The 26165-nt window shown below is 43.1% G+C and overlaps 1 protein-coding gene across 1 annotated transcript in view; it reads right to left on the reverse strand.

The window, feature by feature from the left end:
* The window catches only part of PTPRN2 (protein tyrosine phosphatase receptor type N2), a 1389072-nt gene that overhangs the window by 947625 nt on the left and 415282 nt on the right, over nt 1–26165 (reverse strand). Inside the window, exons 4-5 of the mRNA XM_075315450.1 lie at nt 5483–5600; nt 1871–2033 (exon numbers count right to left, since the gene is read on the reverse strand). Coding sequence (XP_075171565.1) covers nt 1871–2033; nt 5483–5600 — 281 coding nt within the window. The remainder of the gene's footprint in view (nt 1–1870; nt 2034–5482; nt 5601–26165) is intronic.

The following is a 26165-nucleotide window of genomic DNA, read 5'->3' on the forward strand; positions in this document are numbered from 1 at the left end:
TCTGGTCTACCTTCTGCTGCGGCCCTTGCCAACCACTTTATTGACCAGGTGGTTCGGTTACATGGGTTGCCCCTGAATATTGTGTCTGACAGGGGGGTACAATTCATTTCTCGATTTTGGAGGGCCTTGTGCAGGCGGTTGGGAATTGAGTTGTCCTTCTCGTCCGCCTATCATCCCGAGTCCAATGGGCAGACGGAAAGGACGAACCCTTGAGCAAATCCTGCGGTGCTTAGTTTCTGCTCAGCAAGAGGATTGGTGTACGTTTTTGCCCCTTGCGGAGTTTGCATTCAATAGCAGAGTCCATCAGTCTACAGGAACTTCTCCCTTCTTCTGTAATTACGGGTTTCACCCTCTCTTCGGGTCCTTCTCTAGAGTGGATTCGGGGTGTCCAGGGGCCGACTCCATCGTTCAGCATCTGGGGGAGGTGTGGAAGGAGGTACGGTGGTGCATCATGACAGCTCAACAGTCCCAGAAACGCCAAGCGGACAAACGCCGTTCTCTGGGACCCCCCTTTCAGGTGGGGGACAAAGTGTGGCTGTCCACTCGGAATATCAGGCTCAGGGTTCCGTCTGCTAAGTTGGGTCCTAAGTTTATAGGGCCCTATGAGATCATCAAAGTGATCAACCCGGTGGCCTTTCGGTTGCAACTGCCCCAGACCTTGCGTATTCCCAATGCATTTCATACCTCCTTGCTTAAGCCATTTGTCCCTTCGGTGGTGGATTCTCAGACCCCTCCGGCTCCGATAGTGGTGGATGGTGAGGAGGAGTACGAAATTCAGCGTATTATCAACTCTCGTTGGGTTCGTAGTTCCCTCCAGTATCTGATTCATTGGAAGGATTACGGTCCGGAGGACCGGTCCTGGGTGCCGGCTCGCTCTGTGCGGGCCGATCGGTTAATTGCGGCTTTCCACCGTAAGTATCCAGGGAAGCCTGGGGGTCCGGTGCCCCCCCTTGAGGAGGGGGTACTGTCATGATTCGCCTCCCTATCCACATGGCTAGGGGACGGAGCCTTCTCTCGGGCCTCACTTCCGGCCCCTGGTTGCCTTAAAAGCTGACACTTCCAGTGAACCAGCGCCGGCTATAAGCTTGGCTCTGCTTTGCCTGTGATTGCTGGTCCTGTGAGTGATATCCTGATCTGTCTGTTCCTGTGCCCCGTGCCCTTGTCTGTGTTCTGTCCCCTGGTCGTCCCTCCTATCCTGTGTCCACCCTCCTATTTCCCCACTCGGTTGCTTCCTCCGGTACTGAGCTTAGCCTGACATTGACTTCGCTTCTGCTCGCTCCTCCGGTCCTGCTTCTGCCCGTACGGTGTTTGACCCAGCCTGTCTGACTATTCCTCACATACCCTGCATTTCTGCCTCTCAGCTGTGCTGATTAGGCAGTGCATGAGAATGCTGTGCATTTCCTTCCTGGTTCTCATTGCTCTGTGTAGTGTCGTCTGCTGCAGAGCTCTGGCTCCCCCTGGTGGCAGCATTACAGTCAAACTCTGCAGTGTGAACTGAGTCCTATACCGCCATGATATCCAACAAGTGAAACGTTGCACACCGCATGACAGTTAGCCACAAATACTCTGAAGAGTATGTCACCAACAGATGCCCCAAAAATACCATATCACCCTTTTGTTTGCCCCCAAAATACTATGCCAGCCACTGATACCACCAAAACATTGTCAGCTAGAACGTTCCCACAATAGTATGCCAGTCACAGACGTCCGCAAAATGCTTATAGATGCTCAGTTTTCCAGCCACACAAACTTTACACATAATTGAAGTAAGAAGTTGGCTTTGAATACTATTACCTAAATAACAATCTTAGTCACCTTATTATCATGCACAAGAGTTGCAGAGGTTTTTATTAATTTCTAAGGTTATTACCGTAATCACAGTCTTCTCAGTCTTTGTCCTTGGGTAAAAGCTTGGAGCTACATCCTGTGGTAGAATCCCAAGATACTGAAGATACTGATGAAAAGATTTGGCAAAATTCTTATTAGCTTCAGATTCATAATCTCTGTTGCCTTCAGAATTTATTGTTGAAAGCCTAGAAGTAAAAAGAGAGGCAATATTATAGAAATATAATTAAATTTTAATTGGAAAAAGCCATTCTTTTCTACAACTACCTTGTTTCTATTTCCGTGGTTCATCAACTCACCAACATTCTATCATCTTTCTATATAGATGAATGTTATGTTTTCTCTCATTCTGCATATTGCAAATTTTTTTTTTACATTTTTACTATTTTTACATCTTTTATTTGCCATCTCATTTTTGTTTGTTTTTCTTGTAATTCATTTTTAAGAAAATAAAAAGAAGAAAAAAATATATAAAAACTTGTACAGTTTGTTTGAGAAGAAAATACCCTAGCACTGATCAACAGCGTTCGTCTTCATCTTGTGTAACAGGTTATCCTCATGACTCCACCATAATCAACCATGCTTGGCTCAGCTAAGAATGAATGTTTCTTTTAATGGGGAAAGAGAAACATGATGATGACAGTCTCTCTTGTAGTAATTTATCTAATATTTTAAATCCAAGACGGATAATTGTCCTTTTTTTTGACATTTGCCATCAGGGAAGCGTTGAAAGACCCCCTCAAATACAACCCCTATTCCAAAAATATACAGAAAACAAGAATGCAATAATTTAGAAATCTCTTATAACCATATTTTATTCACAACAGAAGATAGATCAAAAGTTGAACTTTTGATATTACTTCCATTTCATTTTAAAAAATTAAGTAATTTAACAATTGATGGCGGCAACATACCACCTCACCTTCTTCCAACACTGTTTAAGGCCCGTTTCAAACGTCAGTGAAAAACACTGACGTTTTTCACTGGCGTGTAAAACACGCACATGTCCCTCCGTGCGCCGTGATTGCAATCCGGGCTCTGTTCTCCGTGGTCCGTGATTGCACTTAGAAATCAACTCACCTGTGCGCGCTCCCGCTCTCCATGGTGCTGATCGCATCGCGGTGCAGCATCCGGCCGGCGCTGACCCCCGCAGCAGCTGCTTCCGGGTCGGCTGTGTCGTGCATCATGAATATGCGCGACAGTAATGAGCCGGCTCAGAAGCAGTAGGCTGCAGAGAGCGCCGCTGAAGCCGGGTGAGTAAAAATGATTTTTATTTTAAAAGCACGTTTTTTTCTGGCACGTGTTTCACGGACCACACCACTGCGTGGTCCGTGGGACATCAGTGATGCCAGAAAAAAATGGACATGTCTCCGTGCGGCAATCACGGACACGCGTGAACGCTGCACGGAGACATGGTCAGTGAAACATCACTGATGTGTGAGCAGACCCATTGATTATAATGGTTCTGCGTATGTCAGTGATTCTGGTACGTTTAAAAAAAAGCACAAACGTACCAGAATCACTAATGTGTGAAACAGGCCTTAATGTCTGGGGAGTGAGGAGACATATTGCTAGAGTTCTGTGAGAGGAATGTTGTCCCACTTTTGTCTTGTAAGACTTGAGCTTCTGAAAAGTCCTGGGTCGTCTTTGCCAGATTTTTCGTTTCACTAAATCTCTTTTTCTCCAAAACCATGATGGATGCAGTATGTTGTTTTGCATTTGTTTGTGGAAATATGCAAAGCCTTCCCTGAAATATACGTTGTCTGAATGGGAGCAAATGTTTTTCTAAAACCTCTATATAATGCTCAGCATTCATAGTTCCTTTGTTGTGCAGTGTTCAGTGTTGCACTTGTTGGGTGTCATGGTAGCATCGGATTCTGTTCACACTGCAGAGTCTGACAAACAGCTTGAGATCATTTAGTTGCACAGCCTGTCATGGGTGTCGACTGGTCCTGGTTTCACTGCTCTCCAATACAGCAGGAGTTAATCCCTGTTGGGCTGTGATCATCTGCTGGGAGCTCAGGCTGCTGATCACCACCAGCTGTCCTCACCCTTTATAAGCTCCTGTATTCTGGGGGCTGAGTGCTGGATATAGCTTTTTGCTTCCTCTTTTCCTGTACTTATCCAGTTGTATGGTAATCTACAAGTTGCGGTAAAGTGTTGTGTGTTCTCCTGTTGTGTATTTATCTCCTATACCTTTTGCGCTACTTCCCAGTTCACACACTGTCCCTCCTTTGAGCCTGAGTGTAGTGTGCACGAGTTTTCGTTTACCCTTGTCTGTGATTATTTGTGGGGTTTTGGTTACTGGGTTTCCGGCCTGCTCCCTGGGTGGGGAGGAAGAAGTATTAGGGCTTGGACAGGAGACAGGGCCATATTAGAGACTTGAACCTGGCTACCATCAAGTTTAGCTTCAAGATAAGTGACAGTGCAGGGGCTCTAGTCTAAAGGGCACTTTACACACAGCGACAGCGCTGGTGAAAGCACCCACCCCCGTCGGTTGTGCATCACGGGCAAATCGCTGCCTGTGGCGCACAACATCGCTAAGAACGGTCACACGTACTTACTTGCCTAACGACGTCGCTGTGGCCGGCGAACCACTTACTTTCTAAGGGGGCGGTTCGTGCGGCGTCACAGAGACGTCACTAAGAGGCCGCCCAATAGAAGCGGAGGGGCAGAGATTTTCCTGCGTTGTCACAATAGCGATGTGTGCTGCCGCAGGAATGACGAACAACCTGTGTCCTGCAACAGCAACGATAATTGGGAATAGAATGACGCGTCAACGATCAACGATAAGGTAAGTAATTTTGATCGTTAACAGTCGTTCGTGCGTTTCACATGCAACAACTTTGCTAATGAGGCCGGATGTGCATCACGAATTCCGTGACCCCAACGACATCTCGTTAGCGATGTCGTTGCGTGTAAAGTGGCCTTTAGGTTCAGCCTAGGAGTACCTGTTCCATTCGTACACCCCTGTGACATCCTTTTTAGATGTGATGTCTTTTGCCACCACTCTTTGCTGTCCTCCACACCAGGTATCTCAAGGTGCCTTAGGAACTCCAGTGAAATCATCACCCAAGGCCTTCAAAGCCCCAACTTAGACACTCACTTGTGTCTCAGTATTATGTAGCCTTGTGCTCAGTTACTATGTGCTTTGGAGATTGCCATTTCTCTGCCGTATGCAACTACAGATCCTAAAAATATTCTCTTCCTCTGTCCTACTCCATCCAGGATCCCTACTATATAAAAGACCATCAGAAAAACAGAGACTTTATCATCAGGGTTGTAGATAATAAAGGGATACTCGGGGGAAATACAATTCTATTCTAATGGCCATGATCTCATAAAAAATAAAGATGAGATCCATAGTGCTGTTCACCACCCTCATAGTTCCTGTAATTCTTTGTGACACGAGCTGCTTCTTGGTGCCCCCCTCCTTTCTGGGATGTTAAATCACACATCAGGGGGCGTAATCTGTTCCAGGTGTCTAGTAATAGCCAGCCCCCTAGTAAAATTATTATTAAGGGAGTTACCATCTCCAGGGCCATCTATATTTTGTAACAATGTATATACAGTATAGTTATATGTGGAATTATTTGAATGTACAGAAAAATCATACATTAAGTTACCAGCATCTTACCTTGAATTACTGGAAGCTTCAGATGGAAGAGAATCTGGTTGTCTGCTGTAGACTTTACGAATATTTGAGAATTCATTTGCTAGAATATGTTGAGTGTAATCATCTTTCCAAGATAAACCTAAAGAGACACAAAAAAGATGAAAATTCTCTGTGTACCCTTCTGAAGTTTGCCTACCTTTTTTTCTCAAAAAGCAAGAGACACATCTTTACCAGGCACAGTCACACCAGTGTGTCAGATGTTATATTATAATAATAAGGAATACTGACAATGGTAATGGTAACACTGCTTTAAATTGATTATCATCCAGTGATTACGAATATGCATAGCGATTTGTTGATCTTATGAACACTCAGTATTCTGTAAGATGGTCACTGTTAAAATCCTGGACGGGAGATATGTTTCACTGAGTTGATAGCCTCAGTGATGTAAACCCAGAAGCAGGCTCCAGCATGTTAAATACTGGGAGTGTTAATACGCCATGAGAGTGCCGGGTTTTTGTGAACAGTAGTAATTGGTGAATGTTCTCGGTATTGCTCAGTACTCGATCAAGCATTAGGGTGTTCGGGTACTCACGGTGCTTGGCTGAGTATCGCAGGTCCTCGGATGTGAAACAATAAACACAGGCTTGCGTCACTGCATGATGGAAGCAAGCACCCCAGTGAGAGCTGGCTGTTCACATATCTCCACCCTATGGTGTGGTCCAGGGGGTAAAATGTAGACCTGTGGATTCATTCAGGTGTCTGTGTGTGGAGGTGTGCAGACCTCCGTTGGTGTTGATCTTGTCAAAGAGTGGGACATTATCCTGAGCGGTCAGAGCCCTGCAGCATTATATGGACTTGGTTTTTGCAGTTTATATCATGTTTCTGCTGGAAAAGGCTGTTTTGTGTTTGTTCCACTGAGCGATTTATGAAGACTGAATAAGCCAGCTGGACATTTAAATGAAAACTGTTCCTGTGCCTACCTTGACCCCTGCCGAGCAAGCTGACAAGCTGAGCCTCTACTATTCCAAAAGATTCGTGACTGCAATTTCTCTAAAGTAGTCAATGAGACAACTGTAACCAAATATATATAATTATATATATATATATATATATATATATATATATATATATATATATATATAAAAAACTAAAAAAAACCAGTCTCCTCATCAGGCGCCACGTTGGAATTTAAGACGAAAATTAATCACCATCGTTATACTATTGGGAAAAAGAGGTTTGATTTACCAGTCCCAAATCATTTTGTAGAATTTAATCATCACACAGAAAAACAATAATGTTTTCATATCTTAGATTTGTTTCTCCACAAAGAAGTGGAGGAGATAGAGTTCGTCTCCTGAAACATAAATAATTGGAACGGGAACGGGTCCAAAGACTCAATACCTTGAAACCAAATGGACTCAATGTGGATTTTAAAATAAGTGCTATTTTACAGACCGCCTTTTAAAGAAAAAAAGAAATCGTCCTTCTGAAATCAGTGAAGGATGTGGGTATGTTTTGTATTGTGTTAGTTGATTATGTATGTAGTTATATTATATAGTTGTGTCATAATATCAATCATTTTTTATTTTTTTCACAGATTAACTTTGCAGAGTTTAACAAGATATAGATTTGAACTCATCCATCAATGTCATGCTCAATCATTTTTTCCTTCATTTGTTTCTTCTTTAATGCTATTTTTTTAAGGACTTGTGTAAATATCGCACATGTGCCAATAATTTGAATACTGTAACCTAATAATAATTTCCTAAGGGCTATTCGGTTGGTAGCTAACATACTTTAAACCCGAAACTTTAATTATGTATTAATTGTGAACCCAGATTTGACCCATCTTAGAATGGGGCAGAGGACTGGGTCTGAAAGGTCTCTGACTGAATCCCCATACACACTTGACGACTTGCGTTATGCTTTTCGAAGGTCGAGCAGTCGAGGGGCAAAGGGTCTTATGTATTTCTTGATCTCTTTAATATGAGCCCACATCTTTCCCTGCACATGTTGGCTGATCTGATCAGCCGACATGTGTAGCTAACAGGCGCGGGTGAATTGCTAATCCACCCGTGCCTGTAAATCCCTTAGATCGCACTGTCAAACTCTGACAGCGCGATCTAATGTGCTCCAGTGGGGATCATGCTGTTCTCTGCTGCCATTGACAGCACTGTGATGCAATCACAGGGCACCAATGGGTTGTCAAACAGCGCGGAGTCAGCTGATGACCCCTGTCACTGTCATGACTCCCTTCCTGTGAATGCTGGCAGAGCTCGGCACTTCCACTAACACAGAAATTTCTCCTGATCAGAGCGCACTGATCAGGAGAGGAGATCCGAGTATGCAGACACAAAATCTCCTTAAGGCCGCTTTACACACTGCGATATCGTGACCGATATTGCTAGCGTGCGTACCCGCCCCCATCGGTTGTGCAACACGGGCAAATCGCTGCCCGTGGCGCACAACATCGCGCTGACCCGTCACACTACTTACCTGCCTAGCGACGTCGCTGTGACCGGCGAACCGCCTCCTTTCTAAGGGGGCGGTTCGTTTAGCATCACAGCAACATCACAGCAGTGTCACCGAACCGTCGCCCAATAAAAGCGGAGGGGTGGAGATGAGCGGGACGTAACATCCCGCCCACCTCCTTCCTTCCTCATTGCGGGCGGCTGCCGGTAAGGTGAGGTTTCTCGTTCCTGCGGTGTCACACACAGCGATGTGCGCTGCCGCAGGAGCGACAAACTACTTTGTACACCGAGCAGCAGCGATATTCGAGAATAGGGGGGCATGTTACCGATGAGCGATTTTGACCATTTTTGCGACGATTCAAAATTGCTCATAGGTGTCACACGCAAAGACATCGCTAAAGCGACCGGATGTGCGTCACAAAATCAGTGACCCCAACGAGATCGCTCGGGCGATGTCGCAGCGTGTAAAGCCCGCTTTAGGGGAAAAATAAAATCAAAAAAGAAAATGTTTCAAAAAAAGGTTTTAAAAATATGATTAAAAAAAAACTTTCTAAAAGTACAAATCACCCCCTTTTTCCCCATTGAAAGATTAAAACAATAATAATAAAAAATACACATATTTGGAATTGCCGTGTTCAGAAATACCCAATCTATCAAAATGTAAAATCAATCAATCTGATCAGTAATGGAGCATAGCGAGAAAAAATCAAAACACCAGAATTATGTCTTTTTTGGTCACAGCAACATTGCATTACAATGCAATAAAAGGCGATCAGAATATTGTATCTATCCAAAAATGGTATAATTAAAAACTACAGCTCAAGGCACAAAAAATAAACCATCAATGAGCTCCAGATCCCAAAAAATGAGAACTCTGCGGATTTTCAAAAATGGAGGCAAAAGCGCTACTCTTTTTTTTTTTTTTTATAAACTATTGAATTTTTTTTAACCACTTAGATAAAAGTAAAACTATACATGTTTGGTTTCCTTGTACTGGGGAATCATAATGCAGGGTCAGTTTTACCATATAGTGAACATGGTAAATAAAAAAAACAAAACAAAAAAAACAATTGTGCAATTGCACTTTTTTGCAATTTCACTGCACTTGGGAGGGGTTTTTTTTCCGTTTTCCAGTCCAATATGGGGCAGAATGAATGGTCTCATTCAATAGTACAACCCGTCCCGCAAAAAAATAAGCCCTCATAGGGCTATATTGAAGTAAAAATGAAAAAGTTATTGCTCTCGGAAGAAGAGGAAGAGAAAACTAAAATGAAAAACGGAAAATCGCCGGGTGGTGAGCGTTTTAAAGATGGGGATTGCAAACAGGTAGTTTACAGAGCACATGACTGATTGGGAGGGTGAAGATATACACATTAGCATACTTTAGATCGCCATTATAGGTGAACACGCTATGCTAACTGACATGTGTGATGGATGGGTGAGTCAATTAATAATTAGGGAAAATACGTGTATTTAATACATTATTAAGCCATGTAACACTTTTCTACATGATACACTTTATAAAAACATTAAATGTATAGAAAAGTTTAACCTCAGCACTATATGTTATGAGATATGCTAAGCAAACTATGCACAGACTAATATGATTGTATGTTTATTGTATATTATACATTCATTATATGTAAATTGTATTATGAGGTGACTTTATTATATAAGCTTCCTGTCTATACCTGTACATTGCTTGAAAAAGGTTCCTGGGAAACCAAACACTGCCATCACAAAATATGGGCCAATAAAGGTATGCCTTATTTATTATGCATGGAGTGTGCTGCCTCCTTCATTTTTCCACACACACATATATATATATATATATATATATATATATATATATATATATATATATATATATATATATATATATAAACTAAAGAGCACATGAAGCAACACTCAGGGGGCTGTTCATGGCATCGTCGAATATTTGGGATCAGCTTGTTCTCTTATTTTCACCAATAGAATGCAGTTCAGTAGGATTAAAGGGAATCTGTCAGCAAGTGTTTGCTATATAAGCTGATGCTGCAAGGGTTGACACAGAATGTTCAGGCATGCCTGTTTTGTCCCAATTCAATCTTTTGTTTAGTTGCTATGTTTTTTTTAAGCAGGAGGACTCTTATCATTAGAGAACTAGAAACTCAGGTGCAGGACAGTCTGACACACCCCTAGTTGTGATCGACACTTCACTGTCAATGTCAAATCTCTATTGAGAGCGTGGTGTGGGCAGGGACAGCTCTCTGGACTCTGCTACATGACTAAACCTAAACATTCTGTTTGTGTGAGAATGGCTGCGCCCAGTAATTTAAGTGATAAATTGCTGGATTCAGGATCTCTTTGCCTGCATCATGCTTTTCCCAGATGAGGTAGCAAAAATCTGTTGACAGATTCCCATTAAGAGTCACATTCACTTCACCTATAGAATATCCCAGTGCAGGGAAGAATAGACTTAGGCCCATACACATTTTTACACTAATGTTGGCTGAACCCATCAATAGTGGCAGGTTTGGTCGATGGTCTAATGTCTATCGGTGTGTGGCTGACTGATGGCGAGAGAGGTCACAAATTTCTGGTTTCGGACTACCAATCACATTTTTCTCAAGGGATAATCTGTCAGCTGACCTGTAATTGGTGGTTTTCTCATAGGGAACACAGGAGTGCTCTGCCGAGTGAACACTCTTGTAGATGGGAAAGTCAGCTGAGATAGCTGGCGGCCAAATGATCATCCGAAGCATCTACTGTCTTTGGCCAAGCCTTAAGGCCACGTTACACGCTTCGATATATCGTGCGATCGCATGAGTGATCGCAACCGCCCCCATCATTTGTGCGTCACGGGCAATTCGTTCCCCGTGGCGCACAATGTCGTTAGCCCCCGTCACACATGCTTATCTCCCTCACGACGACGCTGTGGGCGGTGAACATCCTCTTCCTGAAGGGGAAGGGACGTTCGGCGTCACAGCGACGTCCCACAGCAACCGCCCAATAGAAGCGGAGGGGGGGAGATGAGCGGGCCGTAACATCCCGCCCACCTCCTTCCTTCCGCATTGCCGGCGGGACGCAGGTAAGCTGAGTTCGTCATTCCCGGGGTGTCACACGTAGCGATGTGTGCTGCCTCAGGAACGCCGAACAACCGACGCGCAGAAGGAGCAACGACATTATGAAAATGAACGACGTGTCAACGAGCAACGATAAGGTGGGTATTTTTGCTCGTTAACAGTCGTTCGGAGGTGTCACATGCTACGACATCTCTAACGAGGCCGGACGTGCGTCACAAACTCCGTGACCCCCGACGACATATCGTTAGATATATCGTAGCGTGTGACGGGGCCTTTAGAGCAATGACCAACAGCAGAAATAGAGTTCTCATTTTTTTTTTCAGTATGTGACTTACTTTTTCGGTGCATTTCCATGTAATACCTAGATAAATAGTTTATACAAGTTTACAATGAAACTTCCATCAAAATCTCCTAAGAGACAAATATAATAGAATAAAATTCAATGTACTCAATAGAGTTTGATGCAGGGTAGCGAGGACAGACAAGCTCTGAATAGAGGAGCGTGTGTGATGTCTCATTTTGCTATGGTTTTCTCTCTATTATGGCACTTATGTACGCGGCTGCTTCGCTGTTTGTTCAAGTACAAGGTTGTTTATTATGCATTGTGTGCTTTTACTGATTGGTGACATTCGTAAAATGATAAAGTTTATGTCAATCAGAACTGTAATTGTTCATCGAAAAAAAAAGTTTGTTTGTTTTATTTCATTACATCATGTTTGCAATTTGATTTGATGTATTAGGAAACATACACTACAGCTACCAAGAATTCTCTGAACACAACAATTATGGAGGAGACATATGTACTGAATACAGAAATTATTTTATTACATTTTAGTATTAAGAAAAAAGTTTTTCTTATTTCCTAAATTTTTTTTGTTTTTTGTTGTTTAGACTTTTACTTTTGCTATTGTTGTGTCAATTGCCGGCTGCAAACAATAACCATCTGCTTGTCAGTTGCAACCTTTACTATATAATCAGAGTGAACGTTCAACCTAACAGTCTCCAGCTGCTCCAATATTTCATGGATTGAAGAGGTCACTGTCTATGAGAGCCTCGTTCTGCCCTTGTTCTGGCTCTCATAGACTTGCATTGACCACTTGCGACGTAACTTCTAACTTACACAGAAGTTACTTTGACGAGATGGTGCCGCGGGACCAGAGAAGCATTGCTAAAAGTTGAAGGTGCTTGAAAGTGAGTATCTGATAGGGGGCAAGAACTTTAGATTAAAGCACCAATCCAGCTTGTTTTTTTTTGTAGTTTACCACTGGTGTGATGCTTCTACTCTAATGCCTCTGAGCCTAGTCTTAAGCCCGCTTTACACGCTGCAATGTATCTTACAATGTGTCGGTGGGGTCACGTCGTAAGTGACGCACATCCGGCATCGTAAGGTACATTGCAGTGTGTAACAGCTACGTGCGATTGAACGGTAAAACGTTCATCGCACGCACATCGTTCATTTCTCTAGAATTAAATGTCAGATTGTTCATCGTACCTGGGGTAGCACACATCGCAGTGTGTGACACCCCGGGAACGATGAACAGATCTTACCTGCGTCCTGCGGCTCCCGGCCAGAAATGCGGAAGGAAGGAGGTGGGCGGGATGTTTACGTCCCGCTCAGCTCCGCCCCTCCGCTTCTATTGGCCGGCTGCCTCGTGACGTCGCTGTGACGCCTTACGTCCCTCCCACTCCAGGAAGTGGACGTTCGCCGCCCACAGCGAAGTCGTATGGATGGGTAACTACATGTGACGGGGGTTAATCGTTTGTGCGGCACATTCAACAAATTGAACGTGACGCACATACGATGGAGGCGGTTACGATCGCATAAGATATCGTATGCTGGATCGTAAGGTGTAAAGCAGGCTTTATACTCAGCTGCCACTGTTTTCACCTTCAATTGCCGCCACTCCCATCAGTCTCCAGCAATTTGTGACCTGCCGGCTACTCCAGTGTTTCATAGAGCGCTCCGGAGGTCACTCTTCAATACAATTCTAAGAGAGCCTCATTTTGACCTTGTTCATAGACTTGCATTGACCACTTACGGCCAGTCAGAAGTTACTGTCACAGGATGGTGCTGCGGGACCAGAGAAGCATTAATAAAAGCTGAAGACACTTGAAAGTGAGATTATGACCGTGGGCAATGACTTTAGATTAAAGCACCACTCCAGCGCTGAGAAGAACAAATGCCGGAGTGGTGCTTTATATGATAATAAAAAAACTATTTGCACATTTATCCCTTTCATTAAACTTCATAAACTATATCTGATAGTTTGGTTTACAACAATATTTTGCGCTAAATTTTGGTGCCAAAAGTTTTGGTGACATTTTTGGCACCTTTTTTGGCATAAGCCATTTCTCTTACCACCAAGCCTTTCCCCTTTATCTAAAAAGTATCTAAAACACAATATATGCAGTTAAGGGTTTGTCTGACAATGTTTCCCAACAAAATAACTCAATCTTCTATCATGTAGCGTAGTAAATTTCCCCCAGGCTGTATGGGGAAAACTTTTCTCCTTGCGGAGACTGACAAACCAATCTGGCTGTCAGTGGTAAGGAGTCTTATAGCTGAAATGCTCCGCTGGGTAATATTCAAATTGTCTCTTCATGGAGGAAGGAGACAAACTCTAGCGCCACCTCTTGGAAGTAGCAATCCTAAAAGTCAAAAGTTGCTCTTTAACAAGCCTTTTCACATGACCTAGGGTTTATGCCAGATCAGAACCTCAATTTGCAGACACGGTGTTTCGCAATGATTGTCCCTCGTCAGTGCAAAGTATGAGATCTGATCTGGCTGAATGAGAAGCTCTACTGGGGTCTAAGGGGAAAACTTTTCTCATTAGACCCCAGTATAGCTTATCATTCAGCCGCATCAGATCTCAATCTTTGTAGTGACGAGGGACAATCATCCCAAAACACCTGCAAAATGAGGTTCTGATCTGGCATAAATCCTAAGGGGCACTTTGCACACTACGACATCGCAGGTGCGATGTCGGTGGGGTCAAATTGAAAGTGACGCACATCCGGCGTCGCAGGCGATATCGTAGTGTGTAAAGCCTTTTTGATACGATTAACGAGCGCAAAATCGTCGTAATCGTATCACCGGTGTAGCATCTGTCATTTCTATAATTTGGAAATGACCGATGTTACGATGTTGTTCCTCGTTCCAGCGGCATCACACATCGCTGTGTGTGAAGCCACAGGAGCGAGGAACATCTCCTACCTGCGTCCTGCGGCTCACGATGGCTATGCAGAAGGAAGGAGGTGGGTGGGATGTTTGCCGTGTGACGTCGCTATGACGCCGCACGACCCGCCCCCTTAATAAGAAGGCGGGTCGCCGGCAGAGCAACGTCGCAGGGCAGGTGAGTGCATGTGAAGCTGGCGTAGCGATAATGTTCGCTACGCCAGCTATCACCATGATATCGCAGCTGCGACGGGTGCGGGGACTATCGCGCTCGGCATCGCAAGCATCGGCTTGCGATGTCGTAGTGTGCAAAGTACCCCTAAGTCATGTGAAAAGGCTTGTTAAAGGGCCACTTTTGACTTTTAGGATTGCTACTTCCAATAGGGGACGCTAGAATTTCCTTCCTCCCTGAAGAGACAATTTAAATTTCCCCCAACATTTTTGACACTTATGGAGATGAAGATAAACAAGATGGTCAGATGTCGTGAACCAAACAGTCACTTTTCACTGTCAAACTCTATGTTCTTGTGGTTCCATTCCCAATCAATTATGGTCACTCTGTCACAACCTGGGTTTAACAAAAAAGAGAGGACAAAACAACTTTCATTAAGACGAGAAATCAGAAATGGATGTCGAGTAGTAACGTATGGTAATTTCTTGTGTTCTTTGTCCGCGTTATACACCTAGCTGCTGCTCTTAGCTCTCAACCCAATTATAATAATTTACTTTCCCTGGATGAACAGGATCATAGTGACTTTTTTTTTTTTAGCACATTAATTCCATGTCACTAATGTGGAACTGTACTGTGGGACATCCAGCTACCGATTAACCATCCCTGCTGGAGACCTGTCAACATTGTGTATTCTCAAGCCCTGAATTCCCACAATGAACAATGAGCGCCACACACTTCATCTGGCCTATCTGTGGGGATAACAAATAGTGAGGGGAGCTCAGCTGACATGTTGTAAAAAGTTACTGCTCGCTTCATTTCATTTCTGTCTCCAATATGATGAACCTCACAATCTTATAATCCCCTCTGTCCATTCATAGAAGTTCAACAACGTCTCACAAATTAGATTCTTGGTAAGAAAAAAAAAAAGTTACAATGAATCAAGAATCGAGACAGAGAGCCTGGGGCCATGTGTTACTACAATGCCAAGTGTAATAGCCGTGCACCGAAGAAGAGAAGACCTTCTGTAGTCAACTCATTCCCATATTTATTGTAATTTTTAAAATGTACGTTATGCCCACCTGAACATTCAAAGTTTACATACAAAATTAATCTACATAAAAAGTAGAGTAAGTTTGTAAGTATGTTGCACTACTTATATTGTACTGCTCATGAGTTACAGGCTGTATTACAGTGCAGAGCTCCATGCTCATATCTTTAAAGGGAATCTGTCAGGTCCTCTATGCCCTACAACCCGGTAGTATTCACATGTGTATGCCAAAATTCCCTGCCTAACCAGCCCTGTAATATGCTATTTTCAAAAACCAATGTTTTTAAAAAACATTTACAGTATTTTTCTGATTATAAAGAGGGCTTTACAAGCAACGACATCACTAACGAGATGTCATTGGGGTCACGGAATTCGTGACGCACATCTGGCCTCGTTAGCGACGTCATTGCGTGTGACACATACGAGTGACCGCTAACGATGTAAAAGACTCACCAAATCGTTGATTGTTGACATGTCGTCCATTTCCCAAATATCGTTCCTTATTCTGGACGCAGGTTGTTCGTCGTTCCTGAGGCAGCACACATCGCTACGTGAGACACCCCGGGAACGACGAACAACACCGTACCTGCATCCTCCAGCAACGAGGTGGGTGTGACTTTCCTGCAGCTGCTCTCCACCCCTCCGCTTCTATTGGTGGCCCGCTGTGTGACGTCGCTGTGACGCCGCACAAGCCGCCCTCTTAGAAAAGAGGCTGTTCGCCGGCCACAGCGACATCGTTGGGAAGATAGGTATGTGTGATGGGTGGCAGCGAGTTTGTCCGCCACGGGCAATGATTTGCCCTTGATGCACAAACGACGGGGGCGGGTGCGAACGCTAGCGACATCGCTAGCGATTTCGCAGCATGTAAAGCCCCCTTAAGACATACTTTTTTCCCAAAACGTTCGGAGGAAAAAGAGGGGTGCATCTTATAAGCCGAATGTAGCTTATCTGGGGTGGTGGAGAATGATCACAGGAGGCAGAGCAATGTTCTGGGCTGTGGGCTGTTTGCTGTGTTGCGGGCGGTGCTAGTGCTCGCTGCAGGCGGTGAGGCAGGGGCCATCCTGAAAATGTCGGCAGTATGGGTTTCAAATAATCGCATCCAGAGTTGGCGCGTGCGCAGATTTGGCTCTCAGCTCAAGATTTCCTCTACGCACGCGCCGCCTCCGGCATCAGCAGTGGGCTTAAGGAAAATGGTGCCCCAAGGTGGCACGTGCGTATATGAGATATCGGCTTGTCATTGAGCCAATAGCTCAATATGCGCCTATGGGCGCCTTTTCGTTGAAGCACGCTCGCCACCAGTTTCTGGATGTTCCTGCCTCACAGCACCTGCAGTGAGCATCCGGGACACCTGCCGCACCGCCAGCAACATTGCTCTACTCCACCACTGCCCCTGCCTACTGTGACCTCATTCCACCACCACTGCCGCCCACTGGATTATAAGACGGACCCCATATGTTGTTTTTCTTTAAATTTGGGGTGCGTCTTATAATCCGGTGCATGTTATAGAACAAAAAATACAGTACACAGTGCGCTGTTCCTATGCTAATTAGGGCCTAGACTAGTTGAAGAGGCATTGTTTCCCCAGACTGGTCAGCCCTCCTTCTATCTTATTACTGTGAGCATGATAACGTGATTTTAAAGAGTCAGCGTTATTGCAGCTCCTGGAAATCTTGTGCATGCGCACAGCTCATTTCGGCATCCTCAGCGTGTCTCGGTTCAGAAAGGCGCACTGCGCATGATCGAAAAGAGCTGAAATCTTTCACTGTAAATTCATAGTTTACTGGCTGTAGTAATTTTGCTTTAGTGATGCATATCAGGAGAAGGGTAATTTGTCACCAAATAGTGAGCAGTAAAATCATGGTGTCCATTGACTGAACATAGCTATCAGAAAAGAGCTCATTCAGACAATAGCTATTCCTCCTGATCTCCTCAGCAAATATGTGTGGAATAAGGAGAAACCTCTCATATCAGCTCATCTAATGAGACCAAAGAACCAAGCATGTTGACATTCAACATGGCTGACCCTTTTTTTTTCATCAATAAGGTCAGTTGAGGGAGAGTCCCCATAAATATAAGATGAAGGTCTCCAAACTTGGTGCATTTACCCATCTTTAGACCTAGGTAAAAAGGTGCCTTCACTATCCAACTGAATTATTAGAGCCGTAATTGATATGGAAATCTACTTTACCAAAATTCTGGTCTACACAAGTTAAATAATAAAAAAAAGATTTAGAATAAGTGTTAAAATGAAAAGGGATAGCTAAAGATAACAGATAGGAACGTCTACGCAGACCTCTATGAATATGAGAGGGATCTGAACTGCTGCAAACGCGTGCAAAATTCTGGCTCACAAAGTATCTACGCCTGGCTAATACAAAAAATGATGAACATCAGTAATAATTAAATATTACATAAGAAAAACATAAACAATTATTAGTTTTCAAATACAATTACGTTGCAAAATACTTAGGACTCTTGCTCATTGAGTACATCTTATCTATAGAACAGCATTTACAGAGCAGTGTTAAGGCTGCTTTACACGCAGCGATATCGCTAGCGATGTCACTTGTGAAAGCACCCGCTCCCGTCGTTTGTGCGTCACGGGCAAATCGTTGCCCATGGCACACAATATCGCTAGCACCTGTCACACGTACTTATCTGCCTAACGACGTCGCTGTGGCCGGCAAACTGCCTCTTTTCTAAGGGGGCGGTTCGTGCGGCGTCACAGTGACGTCACACGGCAGGCGTCCAATTGAAGCAGAGGGGTGGAGAGCAGCCGCAGGAAAGTCACACCCACCTCGTTGCCGGAGGACGCAGGTACGGTGCTGTTCGTCGTTCCTGGGGTGTCACACGTAGCGATGTGTGCTGCCTCAGGAACGACGAATAACCTGCGTCCAGCACCATCAACGATATTTGGGATTTGAACGACGTGTCAACGATCAACGATTAGGTGAGTAATTTTGATCGTTAGCGGTCGCTCGTATGTGTCACACGCAGCGACGTCGCTAACGAGCCCAGATGTGCGTCACGAATTCCGTGACCCCAAGGACATCTCGTTAGCGATGTCGTTGCGTGTAAAGCCCCCTTAAGGATACCTGCAGGCTCAGCCCTGGGTTCTTTTAGATGAAACAAAACATTATTTTGTAAAGCTGGTATATAGTTTGCATGTAACAAGTAATATAACATATTGCAAATTATGGACTATAATAGCTGAATTGATTTTTTTTTATCAGAATAAAGCCTACTTTTTAACCCCTTAAAAAAATAGGCGATTTTTCATTTTTGAGCTTTCGTTCTTTCTTCTCCTTTCAGAACTTTTTTTATTTTTCCATCAATATAGCCATGTGAGGGCTTGTTTTTTTGAGGGATGAGTTTTACTTTTGAATGACACCATTCATTGTTTTATATGATGTAATGGTAAACAGGTAAAAATTAAATGTGTGGCGAAATAGCAAAAAAAATGAAATTCTGCAATGGATTTGTTTTTTCAATTTATAGCATTTATTTTACCATTAAACTGCCCTGCCATTATGATTCTGCAGGTGAGTACGATTACCTAGATACTAATCATGTATAGTTTTTGTTTTATTTAAAATATTTGGAAAACAAAATATTTTTGTATGTATCACAATTTTCTGAGAGCCATAACGTTTCCAACTTTTGGGATATGGAGCAGTTTGAGGACTTGTTTTTTGTGCCCCGAGTTGATGTTTTTATTGATATTATTTTGACTTCTATACAATGTTCTGATCGCCTGTTCTTACATTTTTTTGTTGTTGTTGTGGAGGCCAAAAAACTGCAATTCTGGAGTTTTGATATTTTCCTCGTTACGCTATTTACCGATCGGATTAATTTATTTTGTATTTAGATAGATCGGACTTTTATGAATGCAGTAATGCCAAATGTGTGGGGTTTTTTGTTTTGTTTTTACTTTCTTAATTTTGAATGTGGTAAAAGGGGGTTAAGTTAAACTTTAATATTTTTGTATTATTTTCAAAATATTTTTTTTCAATCTTGTACTGTATTTAATAGTCCCCTTAGGGGACTTGTACCTGCAATAGACTGATAACTTGTTCTATGTGCAACAATATGACAGGATTGCTGTATATAGAAGAAATCACAGTCTCCTATGAATGCCGGCCACAGACTGGCTTTCATAGGAGTACTAAGATAACAGACATGGGTGTCATCAGCTGATCCCTGGCTGCCATTACAACTCATTGGTGCCAACAAATGCTCAGAGTAGCGCACGCCCCTTCCGGCGAGCGTTAAATGCTGCTCTCAGATATTGACACTGGCATTTAACAGGTTAACAGCTGTTTGAGGCAAATGATGGCTGATTGTGCAGTGCAAGATGCAGGCTCAGCGTACGAACCCGCACCAAAGGCTGGGTGATGACTTATGACATACATTGTATATCATAAGTCATTAGATTTCAACAGAAGTGTATAATTATCCTGAACCATTACACCTAGAATCAGCAGAACCTAGGAATAAACAATATTTTTATGTGTTTACTCTAGCACAACACTGTCATATTGTTTTTTAGTTGATGACTCCTTGTTCTCCTTCTGCCTTTTTCATGGTATAAATTCAACAAGGTTTTGGAAACCTTCTATAAACTGGCCATAAGCACTAGAAAATAAGGGATTTTAAGATCCAATGTTGCAAACAATATCCTCATGTTTTTCAGCACATAGCACAGACTGGATTCTTATTTATTCATAAATATTGGAATTGGGACAGCCGCCCTCACACAAGCCGTCAATGCTTGGACAGTTCCCATTTAGCTGTGGGCTGATCAAAATGAATGACTCCCATGACTGCCTCATTTAATGGAAATTGGATCTGATCGTTCCTTTGCTATTCTGAATCACAAAGGCCTGAAAGCTATCTGCTCACCTTTTTATCAATTTATTCATAGCACAGTTTAAATGCTAGCAAGATTTTTTTAGTTAGTTACTAATTTCTTTAAAAAAATATTAAAAAGGTCCGTAGAGCCTCTGTTAGAAGTCTCGGAAAATAGCCAGATATCCCTCCAGGAAGGACCTAGCCAGGGAGTGGCTCTTTTTAGGAGACCACCATAACCACCATATTAAGTGGCCCTTTTAGTCAATATCCAACTCCAATATCCAAACAGCTGTCTGTGGATAATACCTGGCCTTGGTATTTCTCTTGTCATATCTTTAAACTTGTCAAGAGTTGGATATTGACTAAAAGGGCCACTTAATATGGTGGTTATGGTGGTCTCCTAAAAAGAGCCACTCCTTGGCTAGGTCCTTCCCAGAGGGATATCTGGATATTATCCGTGTCGAGACTCCTAACAGAGGCTCCACTGACCTTTTTGATTTGCATACTTCCCAGGGGGCATTGCATCTAGGATTTCACTATGTTGAGCGCCTTTGTTGGCTGCCGGCAGTGTTTTCTCTGGCTGGTCTCCCCGAGATCAGTGATTGCTTTGTCTTTAAAAAAATATTAAAATTCTTTTTTAAAGACAACCTATCATATAAAAAAATTCTACCATGTCTTTCCAAAAATAAGCCCTCCCCAAAAAATAAGCCCTAGATTTTCAGCATTTTTAAAGCAAGGCTTAAATATAAGCCCTTCCCTGAAAATAAGCCCTTGTTCAATAATGAAGTGTCCATGCAGATAAAAAAGTTAAAGAATACTGTAAGACACTTCATTATAGAAAGCAGACAACCCGCAATCATTCTCACCAGACACCGAGCGGAGGACCTGCAGTGATCGCACCCCCACACACATCAGATCGCACACCCCACACATCAGATCTCACACGCACACACATCAGATCACACACCCACACATATCAGATCACACACACAATCACCCATCAGATCACACATACAATCACCCATCAGATCACACACGCAATCACCCAACAAATCGTACACACACACACACTCACCACATCCAGCGATACCGTTTTCTTCTGGCCGGCAGAATCCTGAGACGCAATGCGGTGGAATGCAAGGACCTTCGGCTGCGGATGGAATGCTACAGGACCTGCGATGCAAAACATCCTCCCATCTTTCCCTGTGACCAGAGATATTCTGTACCTCCAGATATGGGGAGTAACTAGTGAGTGTGTGCAATCTGATCAGTGATTGTGTGTGTATGTGTATGAGTGTGTCGGTCAGAAGCAGGGGAGGCGTTCACCATAACTGCTGAGAGGGCCCGCCAGAGATCACAGGGAGGACTTGGGAACCAAGCAGACGTCTCGGGTCTGGTAAGTATGAGTCTCCTGGGAAGGAGGGGTCTGCTTTTTTCAAGGGGTAAACTTATTCCCAACCGTGTTTCCCCAAGAATAAGACCTCCTCCAAAAATAAGCCCTAGCGCTTTTTTGGTTGCAAAAAAAGTAAGACAATGTCTTATTTTTGGAAAAACACAGTATTAACCTACAGATATAGGGTTAATTTGCAGTTTAATAGTGTTTGGATGCTGTGCAGTCATTGCACTGAGTGCACCACTGGCGGGAGGAAATTAACTTTATTCTTCCAGGCAGCCTACGAGATTTCAGCCACAGGGTTGCAGCTGATGCCGTTACAGCCACCAATCACTATGCACTAAGCGGTGATTGACAACACACTAGACACATACCCTATGACTGAAAGCTCGATCTGTCTGGATGGAAAAATAACATTTTTAACAAGTACCAGACTTATCATGCATTTTATGTGCAAATTGCCTCTTCAGAGAGGAAGAGGACTTAATTTCTAGTGCAACCTATTTTAAGCAGCAATGCTAAAAATCAAATTAAACTTTTAACAAACCTTGCTACATAACATAGGATAAAGCCAAACAAGAATCTTTATTTGCAGCCACCTGTTTCAGGGTGTTGCCCCTTCTCAGTGCAAATCAAGAGATCTGATTTGGATGAATGAGAGGTCTCTGGGTGGTGTATTTACTAGTGATGGACAAACCCGAACTGTAAAGTTAGCAGTCCGCACTGTGCACGGACCCCAAACAGGAACGTCTAAGGGAAGTCTGTATTACTGTTCAGGTTTGGCTACCAGGATAAAAATTAAAGAAACAAAATTAAAAAAACACGCAAAATGGGGATTCAAGTAGGACAATTATACTTACCCAGTCTCCGAGTGGCTGTCACCCTGCTTCCTGTTAATTAAATCTCATGAATATTCACTGCTTCTCCCGCCCACCCTCTGTGACAGTCTTTGTGATTGGTTGCAGTCAGACCGCCCCCACCCTCTGTTTTCACACAATGTCCACTTTCCTTAACTACAGCAGCTTGTATCACCGGGTGGAAGCTGCATTTGACTTTACATTTCCCCTACAGCGGTCTATTTTTGGAAGTGCAGCATTACATGCCATCTACGGAAATGAAGGACTGCTCATGTTATCCATGGAGAGGCCATCTCTGCTACAGAAGCTCTACAATGTCAGTAAACTCTAGTATGGCACATAGACAGCGGTTGTCTTCATGAGACGGCCCTGTAACATCTAGAAACTTCTTTTTTTTAAACCTAAACTGTATTGTGTTTCGTTTATCCCCTTAGATTATATCAACGATACAAACAATACATAAAGAAGAAACAAACAGTTAACAATATCAAAGTATCACATACACAAACATCCCAACATCAAAAGGTGAATATAATTGATGCAAAATAGTAAACCGTAACAGCTTGTACCCTGCCTGACAGCAACCTGCAGAAGGGTAAGCATCTGTTACTCTCTACTCTCACCTTGCCCCCTTAGCTTTTATGTAACATATTGTAATGGATAGGAACATGCTACATCTGCCACCACAATTAGTTAGACATTCACACAGCTTTCTCCATTTTCCCTAGGGTTGGGCTCTGACTTTGAGTATGAAATCAACTATCCAATGTATGTACTGCGTGCAAGGTGTGCAAGTCCGTACAATATAATATCCAAACAAGTTTCCTAAAAACTGACTATTAGCTTAGTAATCAATTGCACTGACTATGGGATTAACAATTAAAAGTATGACATAAAAAGTAATAAAACAGAACAGTTAAAAAAAAATTATCATCAATAGTAAAGAGGAGTTTACCTGGAATTACAGAAAAAAAAAATAGGCGCTTTCCAAAAACAGTTAACCCATTGTCAATACACTGTGGTCTGGAATTGCAACTTATCCAACTTTATTTGAGCAATTTTGAGTGGCAATATCAAATACAGTCCACGGACTACAAAGGTGAATTTTGTTATTGAAAAATGTGCAGACTTTGAAAAAAGGTTGGCCACTACTTTAATATTGATAGCCTATCATTAGAATAGCTCAATGTCTGATCGACCAAGGTTTGACGCCCAGCACCCCGCTGTTCTCAGTTTCGGCAGCTGTAGGTTGCTGGAAATGCTCAGTTCCGGAGTGCCTCGGTCTTCTGATAGTGGACTCGCTACCGGTGCTGAACATCCACCTCTTATTGATTTGAATGGAGGTACCCAGTCACAATGAGAAGACAGAGCAGTTCTGGAACTGAACATTTCTGGCCGCATGCTACCGCCAAGACTGATAACAGCAGATTGGTAGGGGGTATCGAGTGTCAGACCCCGGTCGATTAGACATTAACCTATCCTAATGATAGGCCATCAGTATTAAAGTAGTGGCCAAACTCTTTAAAGTCTGCACATTTTTTTCAATAAAGAAATGCACCTTTGTAGTCCGTGGACTGTATCTGATATTGCCACTTATCTGGGCGTCAGGCCCCGGCCGATCTTAAGGATAGCTCATCAATGTTAAAGTAGTGGACAACCTCTTCAATAAATCCTTTTAGTAAAAAAGTAATTGAATCTAGAGAAAAATTGATCCTAGAAATTGATTACTCTGAAATATAGAATGCGATGGGACATGAAACATCTATTTTTCTTCTGGATTCTAAAGTAACCTATAAAAATAAAATATCTTTTAGCCTTTTGTTAAAACCGTTCATATAGGTAAATTGAAATCTACAGGTGTCATGTTATGGATCTGTACAGTTTGCATATGATACCTCAAAATAGCAGATTCTACTCTGGCATTATACTGTAGATTGGCTTCTTTAAATAAAAATCTCTACTGTTTTAGGACCCAAATCCTTTTTTATTTCCGATAAGCCTCAATCCCTGACAATTCAACTTCTATTGTCCTATATGCATCCAATTCATGAAGGCTTTTACCGTATATAGCAAAGTCTGTTTTACAGAAAAGTCTGTAATTATTGCAGAGCATTTCTACCTTTACACAAACTTTGTAAAGTAGCTAATTTTTTTGCTCAATGCAAGGTTGCACAAAAAATGAGGCTTTTTACCATTTTCACACCAATTTTTATTGAGCTCCAACAAAGTGGGCTCGTCCAAAGCGGAACATGGGGATGATAAGGCATTGCAACCCCCATTTGTCAAATTCATGATGAACCCCCCCGTTCATACCTTACCTTCTCTGGATAACGGAATGTTCTACAATGTATAAAATGGCGCTGAGCTATTTAAGGTGATTTGCACCAAAACAAATTGAAAAGTGTTTGTAATAGTCAGGTGGTCTGACGAATTCCCAAAGTTTAGACATTAATTTAACTTGGATCTAATTAAATCACTTAACTCTAGTGGTCACTACAATATTAGGAATTGTCAAAGAACTTTCTTATAGACTTATAATTTATCCAATCATGAAGTGATCACTGCACAACAAGGTACCATATTTTTCGTATTATAAGATGCACTTTTCCTTCCAAAAATTTTGGAGGAAAATGAGGGGTGCATCTTGTAATCCAAATGTTGCTTACTGGGGATGATGGAGAGGGGTTGCAGGAGCAATGCCGTGGGCACTGTGCTGGAGCTGCGCGGTGTTGGGGCTGCAGACCAAGGGTGCTTTGCTGTGCTGGGGCTGCAGGCGCTGTGCTGTGGCTGCAGGCCGAGGGTTCTGTGCTGGGCTGGGGCTGCGAGCACCATTCTAAAAATGTCGGCTGTGCAGATTTCAAAATAATAGTGCATGGAGGCAGCGCATGCGCAGATGGAGCTCTTGGCTCAAGAGCTCATCTGAGCACATGCCACCTCCGGGCATCATTTTCCTTAAGTTTACTGCTGGGAAATCAGTGGGCCAGGGGCAGCACGTGCACAGATGAGATCTTGAGCCGAGAGCTCCATCTGCGCATGTGCTGACTCTGGGCACCATAATTATAAGTCTGCACCACCAACATGCACAGCAGAGCGCCCTAGGCCTGCAGCCCCAGCACAGCTCACCTTCAGCACAGCGCTCGCAACCCCAGTACAGTCTCTGCAGCACTGCCCTATTCCACCCCTGGCCCTGCCTCCTGTGACCCCGCTCCAGCACCGCTGCCACCCGCTCCCGGTAAGACACCACCGGATTGTAAGATGGACCCCCTTTTTTTTCCTCTAAATTTGGGGTGCGTTTTATAATCCGGTGCATCTTATAAACCCGAAACATATGGCCATTCAGGTAGCTGAAAAAGTTGGGTCCTAACCATATACATATTGACTCCTCTCCCTGATCTGAGACCTTCAGGAAATCTGTACTTCTTAGGGTAATTCATAATTAAAAATCCACATTTGGGGAGTGGGTGCAGTGGGCCTGGCCTGGGCTGGAAAAGGGGGGCAAGGTCATGAAGAAAGATCCCATTAATCACATGAAAGTTGACAAACACTGTATGCCTTTACAGAAATTGTCATGGGGTGAAGATAAATAGAAAATTGTAGATACCTGGTGTAGTTTCTGGGATCTTTTTGGGACCCCTTTAAAAACTAAATACTAAAAGACATCTGAGTTTT

This window comes from Anomaloglossus baeobatrachus, chromosome 6 (genome assembly GCF_048569485.1).
Source record: "Anomaloglossus baeobatrachus isolate aAnoBae1 chromosome 6, aAnoBae1.hap1, whole genome shotgun sequence".
Taxonomy (NCBI): domain Eukaryota; kingdom Metazoa; phylum Chordata; class Amphibia; order Anura; family Aromobatidae; genus Anomaloglossus; species Anomaloglossus baeobatrachus.